At 34.6% G+C, this 19994-nt stretch overlaps 1 protein-coding gene across 1 annotated transcript; it reads right to left on the bottom strand.

Moving 5' to 3' along the window:
* Positions 1 to 1715: 1715 nt before the first annotated feature.
* LOC131659865 (uncharacterized) lies at positions 1716 to 2510 on the bottom strand. The gene has a single exon (XM_058928990.1). The coding sequence runs from the start codon at positions 2508 to 2510 to the stop codon at positions 1716 to 1718; it is 795 nt and encodes a 264-aa protein (XP_058784973.1).
* Between the last annotated feature and the right edge of the window lie 17484 nt (positions 2511 to 19994).

Raw genomic sequence — 19994 nt, 5'->3', positions numbered from 1 at the left:
AACCTCCCCAAAGAAAATTGCTTTCCAACTTCGTAATCCCTTTTTGAACTTTCTTAGGAATTTTATAAAAAGAAAGCCAAAAAATGGATAAGCTACAAAGAACCGATTTTAGGAGTCAACCTACCACCAAAAGATAAATACCTGTTTTTCCAATCCGAAAGCCTCTTTTTAATTTTATCCAAAATAAAATTCCAAGAGGAGACCCTTCTAGGATTAATACCTATCGGAATACCAAGGAAAGAAAATGAACTATCCTCCCTACCACAAGATAAAAAGATAGAAGCACACTCCATGAAAGTGTCGCCTATGTTCACCCCTATAAGCTTGCTTTTGTGATAGTTAATACCAAGACCCGACACTAATTCAAATCCTCTAAGAATGGCCTTGATAACCCACACTTGCTTTCAACTCCCCTCCCCAGTCAAAAGAGTATCATTCGGAAATTGTAACAAATCCACACTACACATTCTCCTTACTTTGAAACCCTCGTATTCTCCTAATTCCACTGCCTTCCTCACCAACCCCTTCAAACCCTCCGATACTATCACAAAAAGAAAAGAAGATAAAGGATCCCCTTGCCTCAATCCTTTCTTCAGAACAAATTCGGTTGTAGGACTTCCATTAACTAGAACCGACATTTTGCTCACAAAAATCATAGCCTCCATCCACTTCATCCATTTAACACTGAACCCCATTTTCCTCAACATGAATCTTAGAAAGTCCCAACTTACATTATCGTAAGCTTTCTCAAAATCTACCTTGAAGAGAAGGCACCCGTTACCGTCCTTCCTAGCCATATCTATCACCTCATTCACCACTAAGACCCCATTCAATAATTGTCTTCCCGGGACAAAAGCGCTTTGGCAATCGGACACCACCGAACTAAGCACTTTCTTCAATCTCGACGCCAAGAGCTTTGAAATAACTTTATAGATACAACCTACAAGACAAATGGGCCTATAATCATGAACACCCAAAGGATTAGATTTTTTCGGAATAAGAGTAAGGAAAGAAGAGATAATAGCCTTGGATAGAAAAGCCTCCCGATGAAAGCAAGACAAACAATTGATAAAATCGGCCTTCATGAAATGCCAACACTTCTTAATGAACAAGAAAGAATACCCATTTGGGCCCGGACTTCTAGCTCCGTCACAACTCCAAATCGCCTCCTTAATCTCTTCCTCCGAAAAAGGGCTTTTAAGGCTATCTTTCTCAAAGCGATTAAGACTCGAAAAAGATATTCCCTCCATAGTCGGCCTTCCTCCCACCCCATCGAAAAAGTTCTTCTCAAAATGCAATTTAACCTCCTCCTTAACCTCCTCCACCTAGTCTACCACTCCCTTTTCCGTAACAATAAAACCGATATGATTACGGATTCTCCTCGATTTCATGACATTATGGAAATATCTACTATTACAATCTCCATCATTCAACCATTTTAACCTCGAATTTTGAATCAACATGTTCTCTTTTATTTTAAGATTCAACCAAAAATCACTACAAGCTCTTCGTTTTCTTCCCACCTCATCTTCCCCCAAACTCTCCTCCCCTCTATCAACATCATCCACCATCTCGTCTCCCTCATTCATAACACGAACCCCTTCCTCCACCGCCAAATCATACTTGCCAAACACGTTCAAATTCCACCACTTAAGACTCTCTTTAAGAATTTTCAACTTTTCTTTAAGCACGAAATCTCCTATCTCTTCCACCACTTATTCTTTCCACACCTTCTCCACAAACGGTAAGAAATCCTTGTCCGAGAACCATTCCTCGTTCACCTTAAAAGGTTTTGGACCCCAATTCACTTTATTACTAATCAACCAAATCGGACAATGATCCGACACATCCCGATTACCCACCATTTGACCAACAACTCCCCATTTGTTCACAATATTGTCCGCCACAAGAAATCTATCAATTCTACTTCCCGCCTTCCCATCTCCTCCGAACCAAGTAAACTTTTTACCTTTACTAGGAACATCTACCAAATTGCTCAAATTTATAAACTCCAAAAAATCCCTCTCTTCGCTAACTCTATACCTCCCTGAACTCCCCTTCCTCTCATTCACATTCTTAACGGCGTTGAAATCTCTAGCAATCACCCACTCTCCATCCGAGAACCTAGATTTTAATTCTAGTAACTTCCTCCATAACACCCTTTTCTCCCCACTATTGCAAGACGAATAGACGTTGACTATGTAAAAAACCTCCTCCTTCCAGACCACTTTTAACCCCAAATAACCCTCACCACCAAAGCTAAACAGAACCTGAAAAGACTCAGAATTCCAAAGAGAAATTAACCCTCCAGAAGCTCCCACAGACGGCAGAAACGAAAATCCTATATCCTTTCTCCTCCAAAAACTAAAGGCAATACTATTAGAAACAGCAGCTAGCTTTGATTCTTGGATAAGAAAAATATCAGCATTACCTTTCACAATTAATTGATGAATCCTCCTCCTCTTAGCGCTGCTGCCTGCCCCTCTGATGTTCAAAGAACCTATGATCATTGAGCCAAATTGTAAGACCCCTGCTTGCCCGATTTCCTGAATCGTGCTGCTCTTTCCATCTCGTCAATCCTCCCGACAAAATCCATACCGTTCTTGCCTGAATCCACGCCCAACTCAGAGATAAGCCTCCACAATTTCCCTATTATTCTACTATTTCCCCTGACAATATAAGATTCTTCAGGCTGCTCTCTATAACAAGCCGCGGTGTTATTTCCTTCTCCAGATTTTGCAAAATCAGACTCTGGAATATGGAAAGAAGAAATTGGGTCAGATTCTGCCTCCACGGGTCCAGCAAACCTTTCACGCCCCATTATTTTCTTGGGTTTAGAGGACTTGGGCCTCCCCTTCACTTGTTTTAGCGGCCCAATAGAGTTAGATAAATATTTAAATTTCACCTTTTTAAAGCATTTTTTCTAACTCATCACAGTAGGCCCCTCACCAAGAAAACCATCTTCCAAACCACCTCTTGTCGTAGACTTAGATAAAGCGTACACGCCATCTACATCTCCTTCCTTAAAAACACTTCTCTCTACTTCACACATATTTCCTTTTAAAGCCCCACCGCCTGGTCAAACGAAAAAGGCACATCAGAATCGTCCTTTTTGTCTGACACCACTTCCTCATGCGTTTCTTCCAATAAATTATCGTTAACCACTGGGTAAAACGTCTCCTCCACCAACACCTTGTTATCCGGTAACCTTCCCGGCGTTGAGAAAGAGTACCCCGTAGATTCAGGTTCAGATTGAGAATGACCCGGAGAACCATCGTCTTCCCCACTCCTCCCCATCGATACCTCCTCCGAAGCTGAGTCTTCGGATTCTGATGCTACTTTCTTAGATAGAGTTTGAGACGAAACTGAAGATTCCGAAGCTTCCTCCTTCAAAAACAAAGAGAATAAAACACCGCCAATCCTCGCCGAAATAGCCTCAGCCACCTTCTGGTCTCGGTGAAGACGAACCAACACCCTCGCCACCCCAAAGTTGGACCTTTTAATTATGTCATCGTCTGAACACACATATTTACCAAAGGAATTAACAAGCTTTTCAAAGAACTCAACTATCCAAGCATGACACGGAACGCCAATAATGCGAATCCAGGACACCCTCTGTTCATCCACATCACATTCCTTCCAAGGTCTAATAGCTAGAAACCATTGTTTCCACCACGACTTCGCTTCGCAAGTAAGATCACAAATCTCTCCTTCCTCTGATTCCTCCAACAGGCACAGATTAGCGCCCATCGCTGTCACCTTGATCGGGAAGTAGCCTTCTGAGAAAAACCTATCCTGGATGTAATAGGTTGAACCCGAATTGTGCACAACTCCCACATAGGCTTTCCGAAGATATTTCTTCACCTTCACATCAGAGAAAAACACGACCTCCTCTACAGAACTACCCCCCTTACTACCACCACTGACCACGTCCGTGAAAGAGCCAGACCACACTCCATTACAACCCTTCCATGCGTCATTGAAGTGCCTAACCACCTTCGGGAAACCAGACGCCGACGGCCTCCGGTTACTCTGATGATTCCCATCTCCGACCACCTCCTTCTTACGAGCAAACCTCGGAATTTTGGCGTGGATCTTCACACCATCAATCATAATCGCATCAAGTTTCACCGCAAGAAATCTCAGATCCTTCTCTGCTCTAAATCTCCCGAACCCAAATCTTTTCCCCCATCTATTCCTGTTGGGTGATATAACCACCTCCACACAGTTCCCCACACATCCAAAGAGTTTAAACAGATCCTCGGAAGAAGTTCTATCTGGAAAGTCTGAGCAAAAGATAGAATCCGAATCCCCCGATGCCTCCCCTTTCCTTCTCCAACTGAAAGGGAAAACATCCCACCTGGTTTTGATGTTCTTGAAAACCTTCCTAGCTGCCGGAGTCCACTCCCTCCCCGTGCTTTCTTTTTTTAGGTCGCAAGATTTACTCTGAATTCAAGTTTATGTCTTTAGTTCGATCAAAGATCTATCGAGATTGCATTTAGAATAAATATTTTAAATCAAATATATCTAAAGAATATTTTAATTGTATATAATTTAATTTAAAAAAATTGGAATGGTTTTTAATTAAGAAAGTTTGATTTGTAGTTTTCGAATTCAAATTATTTTTTATAAATTCATATTGTGCCTTGTTTTAATGGATAACATTTGTTATTTAAAGATTTGGTTTGTCACTTTGGTGAGTCTTTGTGTTTTCATTGTAGTACTTTATTTTTAATGGTCTTTTTATTTTAGAAGGATAAAATATTTGATGTATAACTGTAATTTGAATCACTCCACATATAATTATTATTTTGCAAATAATTAGGAGTGTTTGAGTTAAAGTGAGAGGATCTCTGATTTAGAAGGAGTCTAAGCTGAAATTGACGTTAGAAAAAAGGAAAAGAGCGATGAACATGGAGAGTTCAGATGATACCTTGTGTACTATTGACTACATGAATTAATTAATTTTCTTTCTTTGGGAAACAACTCTGCAAACGTAGGTGACGTTGCACCGAATCGGGTTACCAATTACTTGTGTTATTTATTTTGTTTAATTGTTCTTTACTCCTTTCAAATAACACAGGTAATTGCGTAAAGAAGTTTTGAGAAACTCTTGAAGTTGCTCATGAAGGTACATCCAAAGTTCGTATGTCAAGACTTTAACATCTCACCAAAAAAATTGAAAACCTGAAGGTGTGTGAGGATGAAACTATCTTTGAAAATTTCAATGTTTGACTCCGTGACATTGCTAACACCTCATTTGCTCTTGGTTTTTAAGAATAATTATATGATCTATGCCCAAGAGGTTCAAATTGAAGGTTACAAGCATTTAAGAAGCTCTAGTTGTTTCCACTATGAAAGTTGATGAATTATTCGGATCCTTGCTCACAATTGAGATGGTCATTAATGAAAAATTTGAGAAAAAGAGTAAGGGTGTCGCGTTCAAAGCATATACAGAAGATTATTTTTTAGTTGCTTGGTGGTGAAAATATTTGGAGTGAGATTGCTTTTTGGGTTGGTAAAGGGGATAGGGTAGACGAAGAGTGTTTATCGAATTTTATGGATTGGCACTTATTTTTTCATAGCAAAAAGGTGAAAGATAGGAAGTTGGGTGTGGTATGGCTTGCTTCCACTTGGATTATTTGGTTGGTTAGGAACGGAAGTTGTTTTCGGAAGGAAGTTTGGAATGTGAATAATACCGTTTGGAATATTAAGCACTTGGTGTAGAGGTGGTGTTTTTGTGGGAAAATTACACACCCCAATTACTCTTTCTACGAGTTTTGCATGGATCCTTTGCACTTTTTTATCGTAGATGTAATTGGTTTGTAATCTTTTCTTTTTGCCCGATCTTCCCGTGTCTCTGTGTAATCGGGTTTGAGAACCCTTAGTTATCCGTTTTATTAATTCTTGCTTACACAAAAAAAGAAGATTATGACGACCAAATAGAAATTGATGCTGATGAAATTTTGAATGCATCTACTATCATGCTTATTAAAAGCTTTAGCAAGGCCATGAGAAGACTTGATAGAAGGTCTGATAATAATATCTCTACTAATGTTAACGATAATCAACATCGAAATTCAAAAGGTGGCAACTCTCAGCATAAAGGAAAAGATGGAGAAAAGATGAGTAAGGGCAAGGGAATTTAATGTTGTGAATGTGAAGGTTTCTGACATATTCACTTCGTCCAAATTTTTCTTATAAACATAAAAAGTTCTACATTGCCACTTTTTGTGATGATGAGTCAGATGAAGAAAGTGAATTTGATCTAGCAAATAGTGTAGTATCATTCACTACTCGCATCAGATCAAATTCAAAAGTACCTAATGATAATGGTTATACTAATGATGATGACTTATCTAATTATACCCTTTTTAAAAGCTTACAATACACTATATCTCAAATTGACTAAAGAATCTTAACTTGTTTAAAAAAGATGCAGAGAATTGAAGCTCTTCTTCAAGACAAAATTTGTCTCATGCTAACTATTTCAGAGTTGAAGAAAGAAGTTGGTCATCTCAATTTTAAGCTAGATGGTATGATCAAATTTATTCGCGTGTTAAACTCTAGAACAGAGATTCTTAAGTAAATTTTACGTGTAGATAATTTATCAACAGACATGAAGGTAATCGAATATACTAGAGAGTCATCAAATTCAAAGGATATGTTTATTTACCAGTTTAAAAATCGAGTTCCAAGACCAAACAGTGACATTTGAAAGCAATTTCGGAGCTTTTGGAGGCCGCTAAAGCCATAGGAGAGCTTGTTCTTCAGGGAATTTCAGGTTCTTCTCATCTAAGATATTGGTATTGATTAATTTCAGCATGATTAGCTAGATTCCTCTAGGTTAGGTCAAATTTAACGATGAACTTATTTTTACTTGATTGAGACATAGGATCGGATGATGTAAATGTTATTGTTATGACTTATTGTTATTATTCAGTTATTGATTGTGCACATTTCTTTTTGATTCTTACGATTTTTGAATTGATATTTAGACTACTAACCTTAGGGCTATCCATATGGACTACTTTTAATGTTTAATTCTCTATTTAATTAGTGATAGTATAATTATTAGGAATTGTGACTAGAGGATTAACGCGCATTGTTGTCTAAGCTGACGGGATAATTGGCCTAAGGGATAGGGGAGTTGATTCTAGATTAGTGAGATATATGAAAAGGAATTAGGTATAACGGTAGAGTTAATCCCTCGTGTAAATCTGTAGTCAGTGCATGTATGTTAATGTGCGTTTTATCAATCAAGTAGAAATAGGGGATTCTGATAAGACGACTTGACCGCTTTTCTCATTATCGCTTTAAAACTTTTTTCTCGCGTTTTTCGACCAAAACAATCTTAAAATTACCCACTGTTTACTGTTAAAAATTTTATCCCATAAAATTCCTTGTTTAATGTTCGTAATCCATGCGGAGACGAATTTAATTTTATTACTTCGATAACAACGCTAGTACACTTGATAGTAATTTTGTCATCACCGGTACTCTTGATTTAGAGGTTTAGAAAATGGATGTGATCTTCACAATGAAGTTGCAGTTTTGGGTAAATTTCAAATTTTCATTTCTTAATTGTCAGTTAGTTTGATTGGTAGTTTTGCAATTGTTATCACTAGTTTGTGCATCACTTTGAAACTCTCTTGTACTCTTATTTGATTATGGTGTAGCGATTTCTTTGGTCTGGATGACCGTGATTTTTCACTCTCACATTGAGGGTTTTTTCACATAAAATATTAGTATCCTCTCGCGCCTTGATTTGTTTTATTTATTGCCATATATTTTTTTTTTAATAAGCAATGATATTAAACAAGGGGAGTATAATAGATACTCCGCCCAAAGATACAAACGGAAAGCTCTCCCTACTCGAAACAATCGAGAGGTAAGATATTCCAAGTATGGTAATTACAAAGATCACCTATCTTATAGAAAGCTAACATGTAATTCCAAGAAGACATGATAATATTCGAATAACATTCGGTAAAACAAAAACTCTCCTTCTTAAAAATAATGTCATTCCTCTTCTTCCAAATGCACCAAATAGTAGTCAACCAAATCACTCCTACTAAAGATCTCTTCGCCGGACACTTCACGGAATCGCAAAATAAAAAGAAAGAGACAAAACTATCAAAGGACATATCAAGGGAAGGACCTAGCCAACAAAACACCCTCCTCCAAATATTATGAACAACTTCACAATCACCAAATAAATGATCCAAATTTTCCTCCTCTTTCAAGCACAACACACATAATAAATCTACGTTCTCCACCAAAATCCCTCTCTTGCACAATTGGTCTTTTGTTGCAATTCTATTGTGCAAAAATTTCCAAGCAAAAAAGAGAATTTTTGAGGGGATTCTAACCTTCCAAAGGAAATTCAAGGCCTTAACCAAATGGACTTGCAAGGGAGGACCCGATAAGCTCGACTTGAATCGCCCATAACAAGACTTTACGCTAAAAGAACCGGACGTATCTTGCATCCAAGAGAAGGAGTCACGAGTGTTCTTTTGCGGGGAGCATTGGTTCAGCACATCCTTTATTTCCTGCATCAAAAAAGTGAAACCATTGCTGGCCGAATTCAGCAGCCCAGTAGCGGAGCTAGTGCTGGCCGCTGGCAGCAAAGGAGTGCTGGCCGCTGGCAGCCATGCTGCTGCAGTTTCTGGCAGCAAGGGCCGCAAATTCCATTGCCAACCATCTTCACCAAATTGCCCCAAATCAGCTACCGCTAGAAGATGATCCGCTGTCACCTGAAATAAATCCGGAAAGACTTCCAATAAAGGTTGTTTGTCAATCCAACAAGCATACCAAAACGGAATATCTTCACCATTACCAACACTACAGTTAATAGCCCGCGAAAAATGATTGACTAAAAGTCTCTCATAATTATCCGATACCATTAAATCTCTCCACCATATAGAATCCTTCTTGCCCACTACCGCCATATCTCCTACTAGAATCTTTAATTTCACCTTGCCATATCTAGCTCTAATGATGCCACTCCAAACCGCTTCGTTCTCATTTAAAATTCTCCACTTCCACTTGCTTATGAGAGCCACAATCATAATTTCCACATTCTTTATTCCTAAGCCACCTTCCTCCTTTGATTTGCAAACCGTGTCCCAACACACCCAATGAATAGACTTTCTATCTTCACCACCACTCCAAAGAAATTTGCTTTGGAGAGTCCGAATCTCTTGAAGCACCTTCGTCGGAGCTTTATAAAAAGATAGAGAAAAAATCGGAATCGCATTAAGCACCGCATTGATCAAGACCACACGACCCGCTAGAGAAAGGTTCTTACCTCTCCAAACGGCTAGACGATTCTTAATGGACACTAAAAGATCTTTCCACATAGAAATACTTCTAGGATTACCACCCACTATAATTCCCAAATACTTGAACGGAAGACTACTCACTTTACACGAAAGAAATCTATATTTGTTGTTGATACTCATAGAATCTTACAAGTTTAGAGAATTTTATTCCCACTAAGTATTAATTTTTTATTGTGCATTAATTTCCCAACACAATATTCATATAGATAATTTGAACATAATTGAACAATTTTCCAAAATAAAACTTGTTGCTTTTCTATCACCCAAGTATAGAAAGTTATTTTAAAAAAACAATGATTCAAAATTTATTATAAAGTTTTTATGTTATCCCCCTTTACAAAATAGGCTTAAGAGACATTTATTAATTGTGCAAGGGGGGACAAACAAAATACATTATCAACTTCACGACTATTTCTTTGATTTGATTTTGACGATTTATGGTTTTTCACTCTCACATCGAAAAAACTTTACGTTAAAATATTATTGTTTTCTAATGTCTTTATTTGTTTAATTTGCTATCTCATATTTATTGTTAATACTTATAAATTTTTACAAATTTGAAGAATTTTATTTCCACTCCATACTAGTCAATTATCAAATTTTAATTTCCAATAACAATATTGATACAGATAATTTGAACATTAACATTTTTCGAAAAGAAAAAGTGTTGCTTCTCCATCGCCAAACGATGAAAAGTTACTTAAAAAATAATGAATCACATTAATATAAAATTTTCATGTTATCCCCCTTTACATAGGTTTAAGAGACATTTATTAAGTGTGCAAAAAGGACAAACAAAATATATTATCTATTTTAGGGATACAAATATTTAATTTCTTTTAGCATTATAATAAATCTGCACGTTATAAATTGATCAAATTGTATTCTATTTGTAAAATAAAAAGAGAAAAAAAATGGCTAAAATTCTCAAATTCGTTTATATTATGATTTTATTTGTTTCCCTACTCTTTATTCCAAATAATGCGCGTGGTAAATTTATTTCCTCCTTTAATTTTTTTTCTATTTTGTAGTTATTATACAATTTTTTTCTTATTTTACTAATATTTTTATTTTATTTTTTACAGCTACAGATATTCCATGTAAAACTGATACAGATTGTCCACAAAAGAAAATTGTTAGTCTTAAATTGGATACGTATTATTTTAAGTGTATTAAAAAACAATGTAGATTTGTTAAGCTTATTTAACAAAAATCATTGTTGTAAGGAAAAGTTATTTCTTGAAATTTTATAAAATAAAATTTATATGTATATAGAGATCTCGTGTGATTCAACACATTTTCCATGAAAGTTGTTGAAAAGGGGGAAAAAATTAAGTTATATAAAATGTTCGTTGTGATATGTGATGATGTAAAAAAACCGAAGCAATTTAAAACATTTTTGATGTTCTTTCAAAGACAAATTTATTTCTTGTACACCATCTAATAAAAAAAAGCTATGTTACTTCAAAAAATATTGTAAGAATATTCGAACAGTCACGTTCATGCCAAATAGATAACACTCATGGATAAGTAGACTAATGAGTAATGTTTTGAAATTTCAAACACAGTATCATCAAATTTATGGTAGGACAAACTTAATTGAGAGATATAACATTATCATCAAATTTATCATAATGTTATGCCGAGGTTTCTAAAGAAGATGCCTTTAATTCATTTATTTTTTCAAAGAATTTTCACATGTCGAAAATTAGGTTGAAAACATGTGGTGCAACTTTTATGTTGGTAGAAAATTCTTCAACCATCGAGATAATCTAACAACACATTTTGCATCAATTTCTATGTAGTAATATGCTAGCAAAAGCTCGTCTTTTTCCAATTTTCAATTTTCAGAGAAGATTATGATCTCTGTAACACCCTGAATTCAATTAATTTAATTTATTTATTTTTGTTTGATAAATTAGTTGTCTTTCATTTAATTATCAAATGAATTATATGTTTTATTTAAATTATTCGGTGAATATATGTGTTTTGGTTGGGTTGGTGGGAGTATTAGAGAATGATAAAAATTAACTAGGTTTTTTAATTAATTTTAAGTTGAGTAGAATTATTAAAATAAATAAGAATAATATTGGGTGAATGGAAAATAGAGTGGTGGATATTAATGAAAAAATTAGGGAAATAGTAGTATTTTCTAGAAAATTTAATTATTAGAATAAATAATATAATAAATATGTGAGAGCATAGTAGAGATAACCAATTAAAGAGAATTAGGTTTTAGATTTAAAAAAGGATTAGTGTAACCTGAAAACTGTAAGTACGTACAATTGGGAGTTAGGAATAAAAGAGGCAAAACCTTAAGGGAGAACCAAAGGCATAGGAAGAAGAATCCACCATTGTTAGAGTTGATTTGCTAGAAAAATCAGGTATGGGGTAAATACATTGAATATTGGTGTAATTGATGAAGGGTAGAGAGGGATCCTCACCATCCTCTAGAATGTTTACCATTGTTGAATGTTCTTGAGTTTTTGTATGTTTATGAGGAAATCATGTTATATGCCATGTTAATATGTAAAATTCGTGCATTATAATATGTTATTTTGATAGATATTATATTGAATGATTTCTGAATTTTGTTGGTTGTCATTATTGTGTGCTTGAAGCTTTGAAACCTAATCTTGAATTTATAAAAAATTGATGATTATTTGGTGTTGAGTCTGTATATAATATGTGTTGGTTGTAATATAATAGTTATATAATTATTGTGTGTCGAATTTTGAGTATTTGACTTTTAACATAATCAAAATCGAAGGTCTAGAAGGCCTCCAACGGTAAAATAAATGCAGAATTGTGCATTCTTCAACAACTTAGGAAGTCACAAAAGAGCTAAAGGACGTCAGCTACGGTGACGGTCCAACTGTCACCGATTAGGCTGATTTTGTTTAAATATTGTTTTCATCATAACTTGAGTTTCGTGACTCTGTTTGAGATGTGTAAAAAGACAAAATGTGTAGTTAAGTGTCTAAATAATTTTTTTCCTTAAGGTGTAATATTATGTGATGGTTAACGATGATGAAAGAAATTTAATTCATGTGATAGATTGAATTGGTGATTTTGGAAGTTAATTGATGTATATGTGATAATTTGATTGTTGTATAATATAAGTTGTGAATTTGATAGTATAATTAATGCGTTGAATTATTTTAATTACAATTGGATATATGTTGGTGAAATTAATTAATTAAATACTACATATGTGATTATAATGATAAATCAATCATGATTGTTGTGTTATGGTGATTGACGATTAATTATGTGATGTGTACATAATTAAGATTGTGGTGTCATGGTGATAATTTAAGAAGGGGGGGGGGGGGGGGGGGGGGGAATATTTGTATGCTTGTATACATTGTTGTTATGATTGTTGGATAGTAGTTCAGAAGGGGGAACTACTATTGTGTTGTTAATGCATGTCATTTATGGTCAGAAGGGAGGCCTTAAACATTGTTATAGTTGTCGCATTCTTTACAATGTTAATATATCGAAGTTTATTCTTACCGCTTTTCTTGTTTATTTTTGTGTTGCTTGAACCTTGTTGTACAAATACTCGGGAGGAATGGTCTTAGCTATTGTGAGTTGGAAGAGGACTTTTGAAGATCTCTCCATTTAGTTGTTTTCCATTTTTCATTATTTTTAGCTGGTTAATAATGCTATGTTCTATAATACCGGAAACGGGGGGAATTGAATTATTTTGAATTAAAGAATGAATTATGTTGTTTTAATTCAAAGTTTTCTTTTAAAGTGACAAATGAAGTTTATGTTGGTTATTTTTTGCTCGGGAGATATTGTTTTAAAAATGTTGAAAAACATGATTTTGTTTAGTGACATTCTAAATTGTCATTTCATTTTTTTAATTAAAGTTTTGGGATTTAGGATGTTACAACCTCGCACAACGAGGGAGACATTTCTACCATTTGTCTCGGTTCCTTTCTTTAACGATGTTCCGCTAGGATACTTATACTTTATATGTCTAATATTTTGGAAATTTTAGCAGATATCGTCTATAAAAGAACGATGACTTAAATAAATTTTAAAAAGACTCTACCTTAGAACTTATGTGAAGTTTGAAATTACTTGAATATGTATATTTTAAATCTTCATAAAATGATTTGTCCTGGTATTTTTAAATTAAGATAATTGCTTGAGGATAAGCACTAATTTAAGTGTAGTGAACTTTGATAAGTTATATTTTTATCGTGGTTTAACAGTTTAATTTCATCTCTTTATCTAGTACTTTTGTTCTATTTTGTTTCGTTTACTTTCATATCTTTTTTTATGTTCGTGTTTGAGGAGTTTCTAAGGTTTCAAGTCATGATCAAGTGGAAAGAAGTTAAGCTAGACAATCAAGCATGAAAATACCTGAAGACTAGATAAGAAAGCAGTTGAACTGCAAAAACCATGAGCATTACGAACTAGTCGAAATGGCCCCTAGTCCAAAACATGAAAATTTTCATTTTGGAAACAAGAAACTATGGGTAATACAGTCTGTATGTATTGGTCATTACGACCCTAATGGCCTAATGACCTTTATATTTTGTTGCGTTTTGCAGTTTTATTCCGAACCCTTCCTGTTCAATGACTATTATACTATTATTAAACCCTTATATATACAAATTATATCTAACTTAATAGGTTTAAACTTATATGATGTCTTCTAAAACTCAAAATGCGGTCTCCCACATTTCTCTAATTTTCTACATAATCTAGTGTACAATTCTCTGCATTTTTACTTTCCTACAAAAAGTCTCCATTAGAGCAAGTATGTGGTTGTAACTTCTCTTGCATAATTTTGTGTCTATTTTGATTGTTTCTTTATATTCCATAGACTTTTATCTTAAATATGTGTGATTAGTTTTATGATAGACTCAGGATCATGAGAATTCTCTAAATGAGAGACCTCTTGTAGGCTCTTAATTTTGATATCTTTTATGAGAACTCGTGTATTTGCTCTAGTATTTTAGGGCTTAATGTATATATCTCTACAAAAGGGAGATAGTATTAAATATCAGTTGTATATCTTGAAAGGATATGAATGATATCCAAGAAAAAAATACATGACAATTAAACAGAGGTTACGAAAGTGTCTTTGATTTAAATTTTAAAAACTCTTTTTAAGAATAGAAAACCTTAAAGAATCCTAAATGAAAGAATTACACTATGAACATAGATAATTCATTTGTTCAAAACAAGATCATACATTTCTAAAAGGATGTATGATCATTTTTATCTATTTCATATTTTGCAAAACATGAATCCTCATAACGAATGATAAACGAGAGTTTTGCATGAGTAAAGCAATTTATCTAGAAACTTTGTTTACAAACCCTTATTTTACATTTAGATTTTTAAGTGGTTAACGATTGTCTAAGAGTTGATATAAGTCATATTTACGAGTTGATTTTAAGCCATCTTTAAATGACTTTTTAGAATTTCCTTCCTTGGCAACTTGTCTTTCATAAAGTAACAATCAAAGTTAAATTCAGTAAGGATGTTATTTCTATATCAAGTATATACACAATACAAAATTTTGATAACATTAGGCCCATATAAGGCAACATGTAAGTTGGGTTAATTGGGTCTTAATGAACCAATGGCAACAATCTTTAATTTTTTAGTGTTTTTGACTATTAAGAAGTTCTTACCATGATGTTAAGCTATATTCAGGAAATTTTCGATTTGATGCGTCATATAATTTCTTGAACCATGATGAAAATACCAATCATAGTATATATTGGGAAAAAATTTGTGAGGCTAGAAAGGTATGTTGAGCTCCTTGCACGTTACTACCTACTCAGTAGTTTTTTTTTAACATGGGTAGGTTATTTCAAACATACAGTAGAATTTCATTGTTGTTTGAGAAATCTAGGTGCAAACTTTGAAGTGATGTATTATTTTGATTTTGAAAATATATGGTTTGGGAGTTCTGTCTACCGTGAGAGACCGTTATTGGTCTCTCACGTAAAAAATCCAGGGTATTTTTTAAACTGCTCAACCATTTAGCGACAGTTTTAAACCGTCACAAAGTTTCAGAATTTATTTAGCGACGGTTTTAAACTGTCATGTTGAACAATAAAAGTTTGGCGACAGTTTAAAATCATCACCAAATGAACCATAAAATTTTGTGACAGTTTGAAACCACCACGAAATGAACAATAACGAATTTGTGGTTGTTTAAAACCATCGTTAATTGTTGAAAATGTAAAAAAAAATATAGCATTACTTACGTGAGAGACCTATTACCATAAATGGCGTCTGGTTTAGGATACTTGAAAGCTTTGAAGTGATGTTTTTCTATAATAAAATGGAGCGTGAGATATGAAATATAAGTGTTGTCATCTCAATTATTATAAGAACAAATAAAGTGTCTTCTTGAAAAAAGTGGTCACAAGTATAGTTATGAACGATGTTACTCCTTTAAAAGGTCTATGTAAATAATACTCCTTTGTTCTTAATTACTTTTTTTTTGTCTTTTCAGATATATCAAGTCAATCAATTAACTTTTTTGTTTCAAGTATTAGTATCTATCATTTTTCTATAATACCCTTAGGTTAAGAAGATATTGGGTAACAGATTTCTCACCTATTTTTGGGTAGTTCCTACGTCGATCTTTATCTGTTTAATGAGACTTTTCCGCATATCTCTATAAAGGGACCACGTGATGGGGAGGATGGGTTATCGGGAGGATGTGTCTTGTGTATGTAATATTTGATTGAGTAAAAGTCTTTTATATGGGAGAGTGAACCAATAGGTGGTATATTGTTTGTCATAATAGGTGTTAACGGTAACATCCCAATTTTACTATCTATTTTATTAATTATTTTATTTGGTGTTTTTATTAATTATTTTTTATTTAGTTATTATGTGGTATAATAATTATTTAATTATTTAATTATTTGTGTATTTGTGCTATTTAGGTTAATGTAGTTATTTGAGATATATAATTAGTTGGGCCTAAATAGTGGTTTTGGTGGGTTAAGCCCAAAATAACATAACACTAAGCTAGGGTTTTAGTGTAGTGAGAATAGAATATCATTTTGGAGAGAAAGAAGAGAAGAAAGGAAGAGAATGGAAAAAGAGGAAGTTGGTACTAGAAGAAGAAGGTGATTCTTCAAGGTAAGGGTTTGACTTCCTATTGTTATGATTCTATGTGATTCTACCAATGAATAGGATACATGTTTAGAATTGGGTGTTTCAATTTATGGGGTTTTGGATAGTTAGAGTTTTGACATAAAACTTGGATTTGATGATGAAATAGGTGAAATCATTTTTTAGGTTTTGTACCCATAATGATCAATACATTAGATTGTTGTTGTATAATGAAATTTGGTGTTAATTTGGTGTATTTAGAACCTATAAAACTAGAAAATCGAATTGGGTTAACATTGGAGGTGCTGAAAAACACACAGTTTTTCTGGTTCTGGTGTGAGCCGTCAGGTGAGCACTTTGCTTCGTCGGGCGAGCGTTCGCTTGTGAGTCTTTGTCGGGCGAGACCAACGAGCAAGAGGGGGTTTTTTGTGACCATGATTATGTGATAGAGCGTTGGGCGAGCCATTTCCTTCGTCGGGCGAGCCATTTCCTTCGTCGGGCGAATGAGCTCTGTTTTACAAAAATTCTAAAATTCATAACTTTTGATCTGTAACTCCGTTTTATGTGTCGTTCAAAGCATTAGGAAGGTAACGAAATTATCTTTGTGATAGAATTAGAATTGCTAGCATTCAATGACTTAATTGTGATGTTATTGTGTGAATAACATGTAATTATGTGTTTATACGCGTATGACTTGGTGATTTGAGATTAATATAATGTTGGTATGTTGTATTTTATATGATTCATGATGTGTGTAGTGAATATATGCTATTCAGATGTTCTTTGTTGAGAATGATTATCTGATGCATGTTGTGCAACTTTTGGTGAATAACTTGTGAGTTGGATTATTGTGGTATGCGTATATTATTAAGATTGAGAGATGGTCTTAATTTTAATATGTTGTTGTTAAGTTGCACATGCATCATTTGTGTCAAGAGGCAATGTGTGCTAGTTCTCGCAGAGACTAGTGACTGTTCTCAAGCTCAGAGAGGGGGCTTGAAAGCTTAGAGAACGGGCTTTCGCAGGTTATCTGTCTGGGAGATGGACCAGGTATGTCCGGAAAGGATAACACAGTTGGTACCACATGCATGAGTTGCATTATGTTGTTGTCGAGTCACATACATATGATTGCGTGGATGTTATGTGATGATGTGATTTGTGAATAATTATGTGGATACTATTTTGAACTTTGTTGCATATTTGACTATGTAAAGTAGACTTGAGAAATCCTATTTACATGATTATGCAAGGTGTGGTGATTTCTTATGTATGCTATGCATTGCTTATTTTCACATATTTTTATGATAATGTGAATTCTCACCCTTCTTTTGGAATTATGTTCTATGCAACATTGCTCAGGTACCAAAGATAGTGGTGCTTCGGAGGAGGCTTATCTTGGAGGTTTAGATCTCTTGTAGTGTGTCTTGACTAGGTATTCATATTGTGCTCTGGTCAATGTAACACTTGGATTTTAATATCTTTGAATTGATGTTATGAGATATTGTTGTTACCCATATGTATTTCCTACTCGGGTATGTTATATTTTGATGTGTGGCCTTGGGCCAAGATATTATGATATGGTGGATGATGTAGGGGAATCATTCGAGTTACCATTTTTTAAAAGAGATAATTATTCTGTTCTCATTATGCATGTTTTGTGTTAAATTTTCAATTCCGTGTTACTTGTATGTGACCATTGCATGTTAAAATGATTGTTTTGTTGAAAAGTGTGTGTAATGCCCTCATGCGATGCATGCTTGTTTGCTCTGAATTATGCAAATGTATGCTTTATTTGAGTAGTATAGATTTTTGTGTATTACATTAACCTTGCTATTGATTATTGGATATGGAGTCATGATTCGCAGTGTGTTCACAATGTGTTCACAATATAATCAGACTACTTGGATCTCTTAACTAACTGTTATCAGTTACATGAGTGTGTTTAAGACCTCTTAGATGAATTGGGATGAGGTGTGTAAGCCTAAAAGTTGAGGGGTCATGAGTGAGGGATTTCTAGGTTGTTAATTTAACTCTGCTGACAAGTAGAGATGGGTTGCTAGTAGGAGACTCAAGGCTCTGGAGGGAAATTCTAATAGTTAGATACATAAATATTTCTTTCTCTTCTCATAGTGGATGTAGGGTTAAGGGTTTCTGTTCTTCTTCGTCCAATTGGAAAAAGACATCTCTCATTGGGATAAATGAGGATAATAGCCATACTAGTTTATTAAGGGCATTGCTAAAAAAGTGGGAACGAGTTTCATACTTTCCTGTGAGAGGATCTTTGGTTAGGGAACACCCCCTTATACACTAAGTTTCTTGATTTGTTCTTTAACTCTCTCCGGCTAGAAGTAATGATGGCTGAGTTAAAAGTGGTTATTAATGGGATCCTGACCTTTGTCCTTAGATGGGGGATATCCTTCTTCCTTAGAGAGTTGACCATTCTTGAGGAGTTTCATATCTTGCTTAGAGATATTACCCTTAACTGGACAATGATAAGTAGATTTCAAAGCACTCTACTGGTGGTTCTTTTTTTGTTCCCTCCGCTTACCTCATCTAAAGGGAGAGTTTGACCTCTTATAAGACCCTACTTTCACTTCTAAGTTATCTCTTTTGCCTTATTTGGGGTAGTTGAGCTTAGTCGAAGATATTTGTTTGTCCTTGGCAGTTATTGAAGGATAGATACTTTCTAGAGTTAACATGTTTAGAAGATGTGTATTATCTGATATTAGTGGACTCTCTTGTCCCTTCTACGGGTCTCCGATTGATACTTCTTCTTAGGGTGCTTTTGAGTCTTTTCTTTATCTAGGATGTAGGGTTAAGTATATGGATGGTTACCTTATGATTTGGCATACTGTTATCTGGCCTATTTGAAAAACTCAAAATGATGTTATTTTTAATGAAGTCACAATTACAACCAGAGTAATGGAAGAGAAAAGTTTATTTTTAGCTTGGAAATAGTTTTTGGGTAGGTCGAAGGAGAACTCTGACATCTTCATGGATTGACTTCAGAATCCTCTACCTACACCTATAGTGGATCGAGTGTTTGCCCTATTTCACAGTGTAGCGATGGATTTTCAATAAATCTTTTGCTGAGATCTTATTTGTTGATAGTGGATCTGGTTGGTTTGAGATCTAGCATGTGAGTAATGAGGTAGTTTTTTAATAGTAGTGATTTTGCTTCTATGTGACCCCTTATTTTTAGACTTCTTATTTCTTATCGTGTATCTATGTTTTTTTTCTAGTTACTGGACACTTTTTGTGCTTTATGTTTATTATTTTTGCAACTCGATTATCTTCATTATTAATGAAAATTTCTTTACCCACCTCCCTATGGGGGTCACCCCCAGCGAAAAATCCAATTTACCCCTGCTTCGGAAATGCATTTCCGAAGTATTTTTTTTTTTAAAAAAATTTTCATACTTCGGAAGTGCGTCTCCGAAAACACCAAATGGGGGGTGTTTTCAGAGATGCACTTCCGAAAACACTTTTTTTCAGATTTTGGGGGGTTTCGGAAATGAACTTCCGAATTATGCAAAAACTGTGTTT

This window comes from Vicia villosa, linkage group LG3 (genome assembly GCF_029867415.1).
Source record: "Vicia villosa cultivar HV-30 ecotype Madison, WI linkage group LG3, Vvil1.0, whole genome shotgun sequence".
In the NCBI taxonomy this organism is placed as follows: domain Eukaryota; kingdom Viridiplantae; phylum Streptophyta; class Magnoliopsida; order Fabales; family Fabaceae; genus Vicia; species Vicia villosa.
The sequence above is the reverse complement of the archived record's forward strand: the minus strand, read 5'-3'. Positions and strand labels throughout refer to the sequence as shown.

Coding starts and splice junctions, on each gene's coding strand:
- LOC131659865 (XM_058928990.1), bottom strand. CDS start 2,510: ATGATCATAGGTTCTTTGAACATCAGAGGGGCAGGCAGCAGCGCTAAG.